The sequence below is a fragment of the Notolepis coatsorum genome (assembly GCF_963971535.1).
Source record: "Notolepis coatsorum genome assembly, chromosome: 8".
Taxonomy (NCBI): domain Eukaryota; kingdom Metazoa; phylum Chordata; class Actinopteri; order Aulopiformes; family Paralepididae; genus Notolepis; species Notolepis coatsorum.
Window position 1 is genome coordinate 95,775,932 of NC_140172.1, and position 8,681 is coordinate 95,784,612.

The 8,681-nt window shown below is 42.6% G+C and overlaps 1 protein-coding gene across 1 annotated transcript in view; it reads left to right on the plus strand.

The window, feature by feature from the left end:
* The window catches only part of zbtb21 (zinc finger and BTB domain containing 21), a 33,459-nt gene extending 25,105 nt beyond the window's left edge, over window positions 1-8,354 (plus strand). The window contains exon 2 of the mRNA XM_084320139.1: window positions 2,100-8,354. Coding sequence (XP_084176265.1) covers window positions 2,105-5,194 — 3,090 coding nt within the window. The 5' untranslated portion in view covers window positions 2,100-2,104 and the 3' untranslated portion in view covers window positions 5,195-8,354. The remainder of the gene's footprint in view (window positions 1-2,099) is intronic.
* The last annotated feature ends 327 nt before the right edge of the window (window positions 8,355-8,681 follow it).

Here is an 8,681-nt window from a genome sequence, read left to right on the forward strand (position 1 = left end):
GAGTTCCTCTAGTGTGATCGGTGTTTCTAACTGTTTAGCGTCATCCTCTGAAAGTTTAGGGAGAATAATTTGATTAAGATATGTGTCCATTTTGTTTTGATCGAAGGTCGTTTCTGATTTATATAAGTCGGAGTAGAATTCTTTGAATGTATCGTTTATTTTTTCAGGGTCTGTTTCAAGTACTTGTTGTGCTCTAATGGTAGTTATATCTGCAAATGTTGCATTAATTCTTAATCGCATGGCTAATAGGTGACTAGGTTTAGAACCTTTGGAGTACTGCTGTTGTCTTGTGCTACGTATTTGTATTTCCGATTGTTGTCTGTATATGGCATTGATCTCTTTTTTTAGTACCTTAACTTGATTTTCTAGTCGAGTTGAGTTGTTGTATTTTAAAGAATTAAATAACGTTGAGTAAAGCGTTTCCAGTTCAGCCAGTTTTGTGCATCGATTCTTGCGCATTTTGGAGGAAAAGCTATCAGTGAAATCCTTGATCATTCCCTTTACCGACATCCATATTATTCTGGGGTCTTGCACCGAGTTTGCATTCTCCCGTAGGAATACTATAAGAGCTTCTTTGAGTTGTGTAATGAATTCCTTGTTATTAAGCAGCATCGAGTTAAATCGCCATCTTGGGGCTCGGGAAGATGGTATACCAAATGTTCCTTTTAGGAGTAAATAACAGTGATCTGATTGGGTATCATTTCCACTTCATAGTTATCAAATAGTCTCGGGGATGCAAAGACATAATCTATTCTGGATAATGTGTTATGTCTCGCAGATCGACAAGAGTACTTTCGGGTCGTGGGATTAAGTGATCGCCATAAGTCATTTACACCTGTAATCTTCGACCAATCCTTTAATGCATTAGATTAATTCTTTTGTTCGCTGGAAAAGGCGAGGTAAGATTTGTCCATCCTTGGATTCCAAATGGCATTAAAATCTGCACCTATTATAAATGAGTAATCGGGAAGGTCTAACATTGCTTTGGTTAGTGTAGTGAAGAAACCCTCTTCGTACAAATTTGGGGCATATACCGCTGCCAACGCTATTTTCCTGTTCTTGTTTACAATCATAGCTATAGTTATACGACCATCTGCATCAGACCATACTCCCTTTAATTCAATATTCAACTTACGTCTAACGACTATGGCTACACCTTGAGTTCTCGTACCAAAAGAAGAGTGACTAATATTATGATATGTGTTGTCCGCTAACGTATCTATGTCTTTCTCTAGAATGTGCGTTTCACTTAGCAGAGCAACGTCCACCTGTTCTTTTTTCATCAGTGTGAGCACGCTTTTGCGTTTGTGTTGGTTATTTATTCCCCCAGTGTTCAAGATCATTATATTCAAACTAGCCATAATCTATACATGTTGTTGTGTAGTTATTGGTAATGCTTCTGGAGTGCGAGGCAACAATAGATATACATCCAACTAGAGAAGTCCCGTTGAGAGCCGAGCTTAAAAACATACATACCGGTATATACAAATAAAAATCCCCTTCCCCCCCCCCCCCATCGAGAGTCGTACAGGATTGTGTCCCATAGACACATCCTACACTTATGACTCCCTCCCTTAGGCCACCGGATTACCCAAATTGAGTTTTGTAATCCTATTCTTCCTATGCTAATTGCCATAGGATCTAAAACTTTCATTCTAATTCGATAGAATGTCGCTTTTGGTCTTGCGCCTTCCCATTAATGTACTAACAATAGTTTGAAAAATGAAAAATATACCTTCATTAATATATTCATTTGAACCTTCTACTAACTTATGTAGGAAACATCAGAAAAAAGGAAAAGAGTGGAGATAAACACTAACCCCTTAAAATGAGAAAAAATAACAATGAAAGATAAAAAATAAAAAAAGGAGTGAGAACTAATATAAAACTCATCAGAGAAAAACAGATGGAATAAAATTGAGTAAAGAGAAAAAAGAGAAAAACAGAGACTTTTAGAGCTACATTGTGCAAATCTCTAAATCAGTGGACTTTGCACTTTTTTCAAGTTTGTGTCAAACCCAAGGCTGCACAAATCTGTCGTATGCATTATCACCTTGACAGAACTGCAATTAAAGTAATTTTCTTGTCTTGTCTTCTAGCCATCATGGAGAGCCTGGTGCACTACAGCAATCCCTGCCATGCCCCCTCGATGCTTGGGGCTCTCAATGAGCAGCGCTTGAGAGGCCAGCTCTGTGACACGGTCCTGTTGGTGGGAGACCAAAGATACCAGGCCCACCGGAGTGTTCTGGCTTCCAGCAGTGAGTACTTTCAGTCCCTCTTCTCACGGATGGACGCGGCAGACGCCATAACCCTAACCCTCAAAGTCATACACTTGGACTTCTGTGAACCCGACGCCTTTGAGATAGTGCTGAATTACATTTATTCCTCCTCGCTCTTTGTGGACAAAGGCAGCCTGGCGGCGATCCAGGAGCTGGGCTACAGCCTAGGAATCCCCTTCCTAACCAACATTGCAGCGACCAGGCCTCACGCATCCTACAGAATCTCCCGAAAAAGGCTGTCCTTCTCAGAGGAGGATGAGAATGACGGTCAGGCGAGGAGTGTCATAGTGCGTAGAGTCTGGGGCGACGCGTCTGTTCCCAGTCGCTCTAATTATCAGAGGAAAACATCTGAGAGGTTGTCGTCCCCACATTCTACTAGAGAGCAGAGTCAGCAGACTCGGCCTCCCTCACTACACAACTCGCATCACGAATCGGTAAAGAACCCTGAATCCACTGCCATAAAATCCGATGAAACAAGTATGGATTCTGAAAGAAAGTCTATCTATCCGTATGCCTCCATATTAAAGGGTAAGGCATCTCATGCCATGTCAGCGAGGCCACAGCTCACGTCGTCAGTGTCTTTCAGTGACGCAGACATACAGCACATTAGGTTACAGTCAGGTCTCAATGTAGTCACTAAAGAGGAGGAAGAGGAGCCTCTCTACCACCTGAAGGGACCCTTTCAGGGTCAGGCAGGTGAGCCAAGCCAGACAATTGACAGGAGTGGCCCGCTCATAAAAAGCCTGCTCCGTAGGTCACTGTCCATGGACAGCCCTGTCCCAGTCTTTTCTCCCACACTAGAGCTCAAGGAACTGCACAGCCGTGAACAGTCGGTTGTTAAGATGGCGGCAATGGCAACAGGGCAGGAATCATCGGAGTACAATTGCAGTCCAAAAATATCACCTCCACCGGTTCTCAGGTCCAAGTGCCACAGCAGGTACAAAGAAGAAGAAGACACTCAGGTAGGAGGGGAGGTTCACGTGAAAGCCGAGCCCAGCAGTCCTCTCGCTGACCCCGTGGAGATCATTCGAATCACGGTCGGGGATAGTTTGGCCAAAGACTTTCAATCAAATTATGACCACAGCTCCAGGCTGGACTTAAGTCCCGCTGGGAAAAGAAAGACTAGGGCAGACAATAGAAGGTACCCGTTCAAGAAGACTAGAGGGATGAACGATCACCTCCCTCTTGACGACATCAACGTCTCAGACTCGGCACCTCAGAACGCCACCACGGCGGACGACCGTGATGACGATGACGCTGAGCAGCTGCGGCAGAACAAGGTCTTCAGATGCTGGAGCTGCTTGAAGGTGTTCAGGTCCAGCGCGGGGCTGCACCGCCACGTCAACATGTACCACAACCCCGAGAAGCCCTACGCTTGCGACATCTGCCACAAGCGTTTCCACACCAACTTCAAAGTGTGGACCCACTGCCAAACTCAGCACGGTGTCGTGCAGAACCCGGCATCGTCCTCCAGCAGCTCCGTGCTGGACGAGAAGTTTCAAAAGAAGTTGATCGATATCGTGCGAGAGAGGGAAATAAAAAAGGCCTTGCTTTGGAAGCTCAAGAGGAACAAACAGGGGTTGCAAACGCCGGCGTTGACCAAGAAGAGGTCGAGAACCAACTTCATATGTCCGTACTGTGGGAAGGGTTTTTTGTTCCAGTCTCAATACAGACAGCATTTAAGGACACACCCGACTGAAAAAGCTGACCAGGAGACGGAGAGAGAAAGCATCCTCATTCAAAAACAGGACGAGATTGTTGAACAGAAGGAGAACACGGACGTCGAGGTTTACTCATGTAGGCTCTGCAGCGTGAAGCTGTCCTCGCTCTTTGAGCAAGGGGACCACGAGAGGGGTTGCCGACACGCCACGGTTTGCCCATATTGCGGCCTCCGCTTCTCGAGCCCGGTGGTCAAGAAGGATCACGAGGTGCACTGCAAGTACAAGAAACTGACGTGTCTGGAATGTATGCGGACCTTCAAGTCCTCCTTCAGCATATGGCGCCATCAGGTAGAGGTTCACAACCACAACATGATGACCGTTAAAGACCAGATGAACCTGAGGCATCAAGAGGAGAACAATGGAGAAGAGAACGACCTTCTCGGACAAGAGCACTACAGCCACCATGAGCCTATAGCTCCGGGGAGCTCCAGGGAGGACACCGTCTACAGTGACTCTTCGGGTCCTCCTTTATTTGACTCAGAAGACTCTTCATCCTTTGTGCCTGAGGACCTGAGCATGGGCAAGCTGGTAGTGAAAGAAGAACCAGTCGAGGAGTCTGTGAGCGAGAGGGAAAACACAGAGTCCAGCGCCACTGAAGAATCGGGTGTGTGGCCGTGTGAGAAATGTGGGAAGTTGTTCAGCTCTCACAAAGACCTGGAGCGGCACCAGGAACTGCTGTGCCACATCAAACCCTTCATCTGTCACATCTGCAACAAAGCCTTCAGGACCAACTTCCGCCTTTGGAGCCACTTCCAGTCCCACATGTCCACCGCTGACGAGGCTGGGGCCAGAGAGGGGGTGGAGAGGCACCCTTCATCTCCGTCACCCTCGCCACCCCCGACGCCTCAAACCTCGGGGCGTCCTGCCCCACAGGTTGCTCCGCTTAAACCAGCTCAGAAGGGGCCAGTGGCTGCAGTGGTGGCTGAAGAGCCTAGCAGTCCAGATCCTGGCAGCTCCTCTGTAACCACGACCAAAAGGCCTGAAGTGGAAAGGCAACACAGCAGCCACAGCCCCTTGTCGAGGTCAAACAGTGTGGAGAATCCAGCCGGTCCTCAGGAATCCGACACACTCTTCTACCATGCGCCTCCCCTCTCTGCCCTGACGTTTAAGAGACAGTACATGTGTAAACTCTGCCACCGAACTTTCAAGACGGCCTTTAGCCTTTGGAGCCACGAGCAGAGTCATAGTCTGTAATAGTAAGCATCACAGGAAATGATGCGAGAACGTTTATCTTGAGACCCAAAACTTAACATAAGCATTTACTCATCGTGTCTCAGCCTAGATAAGAAAGACTTTGAATGTATAGCCTATTTGCTTGCCTCCATGTCCTATATCCCGTGGCCATGTGCATTAGAGGTGTGGAAGTGAATGTGTGCAATTAACTGCTATTTTCTTGTTCATTAGATGCTTTACAAGTGATTTGATTATTTGCCTTTGAAATTAGATATACTCTTATCTATTTCTGACTCCCTTCATTTGCTTCTTCTATTTAATGATTTTTTAAAGTACTTTATATTGGGGCAGTGAAATCGAAGATCAGTGCTTTAAGCAGTCTTTTGTGTGTTAGAAGAAAGCAGCCGCAGTGCTTTAAAGCCCAGATTTTCTTTTTAGGATGTTGGATTTTTAATATATATATTTTTTTTTACATAAAGAAGTTGATATTAATGGTCTCACCAATCATCTATTGAGGGGAATCAGAAATGTATGCATATGATCTTTTTCTTTTGCAATGAAACTTGAAAGTATGATTTATAGTTGCATTTCTTTTTTCAGATTTAGCGTTCCACTTCAAATAGATACATTTGTTTCCTATTGATAGTTTTCTTTTATATTTTGTGTATACTTTGTATACTTTGTTATTGCTTTTGTGACGTTTCATATTTAGTGGATCATAGAATTGAATAAGACCAAATGTATGCAGATTAAAGTCACAAGCCATAGTTTCAAAACATTGTAGCATTCCTGTAGTTGATTTCATTATGCATGGGTAAAGCTGGAAATGTTTAAGTCATCTCAATTACCCTCTAGAATGCACTGACATACTGTAGAGGTAAGACTGCTGGTTTTTGACACGTTCTACTAAAGTGAAATATCCCTTTTAAGTATCTTCTAATAGCAGATCGCAAAATATCTTCCAATATCTATATAGAAATAAATGAACAGCATAAACAATGAGCATCGGAGCCCTGCCTGTATGCACAAGCTTCTTGGAAAATGGAAACATTTCCCCAAATGTTGCTAAATGTTATTAGTTTCACTAAATATCTAGTTCAAAGGTGCTCAAATGTTGTTCTTCAGGACCCAGGACACACTATGATTACAGACTCCCTTCAAATGTAGTTGCCCTTACGAAGAAGTATCATGGTAGTGGTAATCGTTTCAGTTTTACCCTGGTACTGGCCATTGTATAAATAATGTAGGCATATGGTACAACCATGGTAAAAGTTATGTATCGCTGTGGTACCATTTCTCATGTACTTGAATAATACCATGATATTGGACTTTGTAAAGTGACAATCTTTGGTAAAGTGGCTTAGAAACTGTACAGCAATATACAGGTAATTAACTAAGAAAATAAACTAAATATCTGTATAAATACCTGTACAAAATGGAGTTAAAACATTTATTGAAAGCTGATGCTTCCAGAAAGGTCTGGTGTCTCAGTTTCAGTTTGCATCCCCTCATATTTTAGAGTCATGTCCAAAAACGCTGGCTTGGCTAGTTGCTCATTATTTTGGCTACTATGGAAGTGAAATGAGATCCTAGTGATTTTCAGAGTGCTGAGGTGGTAGGTGCCTCGTGAGGGGAACATTTAGCTAAGGTGGTGTTGGCATGGAAAACTCATGGGAAAGATGTCAAACTGTGGTCAAAAGCGCATACCGCTCAACCGTGACAACCATATATAGACTATAGGGATGTTAGGTCAAATAGATGCGCAACCCTGTATCAAACTGACTTCAAATGTAAAGGCAAGGGCACGAACAACTGGGTGAATCTGGAACAATTCTTTGAGCACTTCATAAAGAGAGATACTATGCTGAGGTTACATTGCATGAATCCCCTGTTAAAAATAAATAATAATCTGGCAAAGAAGTCTATCGAGCAATGGGAAAATGTCATATGGCCAGATGAGTCACCTGTCACCCTGCTTTCAACAAGTAAACGATTGCATGTATGGTTCATGCCACATGAAGCCTATAGTCCACTTGGTTCCAGGGTTGCAGTTGGCTCTGTGGTGGTGTGTTTTTTTCCTGACATGGGTTAGGTCCACCACTCCACGGTAGATGCCAAGAAATATAAAGTAATTCTGAGTGATCGCCTTCATCCGATCATCTGAGTGGTTATGCAGAGATAATTGGCAACAACTTTTAAGTGAGAATATTTTTTCCTTCCAGCTTCCTAAGTCTAAGTTTGAACTAAGTCTAGGTTTCTGAGAGGTTTTGTACATACAGGCACAACTCTCACCATCAAAACGTCAAATTCAAGATTCTAAATTATTTATTGTCATGTGCACAGTTGAACAGAGTTTGCCGTACAATGAAAATCTTAGTTTGCTAGTCCACCCTTCACACACAACCACACAGATCATACAATACTTAACAAAAAAGAACTATTTAAATACAAGCGAATGCTAAAAATAAGGAGATGTTTTTTTTTAATAAAAAAGGTATAAGATATATATATACAAGGCACAAGTGAGTAACATTGACATTATTGCACATTCCGTTCACAGTGTAGGATCCAGTAGTGTTTACAAATGTAAATATATGGAGGTGACAATGGGTCAAATTAATGTGGATAGACCTGTGGGAGAAGGATGTCACAAAAGATACATAGTCTATATGCCAAGGCACATTAAAGCTGCTTGTGGTGGCCCAGTGCCCTTTTAGGACACTTACTTCAGGTGTTAACATTATTTTGTCACTTACCCAGTAGCTATACTAAAGGCTTTAAGTTGGTTTGTGTTTTGTGCTGATCCTACATTCAAAGAATAAAAAAAATTAAAAAGTCCTCTCCATTACACCTTAACATTGTGTCCTCTTATATGGAATCTTAGGGCTGAAAATATCTATAATTAAGCTCTTGCGATTATGGATGGAAAGGCCCACGCCACTACACAGAGACTTGTTAGAATGTGGTCACTTGAGAGAGCATGCTTTATACATACCCAATCTGTTATTACAGTGAGATAATGTAGCGTCACTGATGAGAGTGTTGTATAAGAGGTATTCACCCATAGTTATATTTGAATTACATACATTTGAGTTTCACTCCAAAATGTTCTCCATTTGAATATTTTTTTTTACCCACCATGACAAATTGATTGCTGGTATAGAATTATAATTCTATGAAATATTACCAAAATTATACCTTTTTAAAATTTTATAAATATTGAGCATTGAACTTTGGGGGGGGGGGGGGATTCATAGCTGAAATAAAAACCCTTTATTTGGAAATAAATCAAGTAAGCTTTAGAATCTTTGATGGCCTTGTGCAACTTTAGCACATTTAGTTATGTTTTCATAAAAGCACAACATTTTTATTTTAGGTTAACACATGTTTTTTTTTACTCTGGCCTTTAGAGATGATCCAGTCAAATAAGGGTGCATGGTGTGTGTGGAAGCAGACCTGTCTCTATTTGGGGACAGTGAGAAAGACTTCCATGTTGCTGACCTGCCCG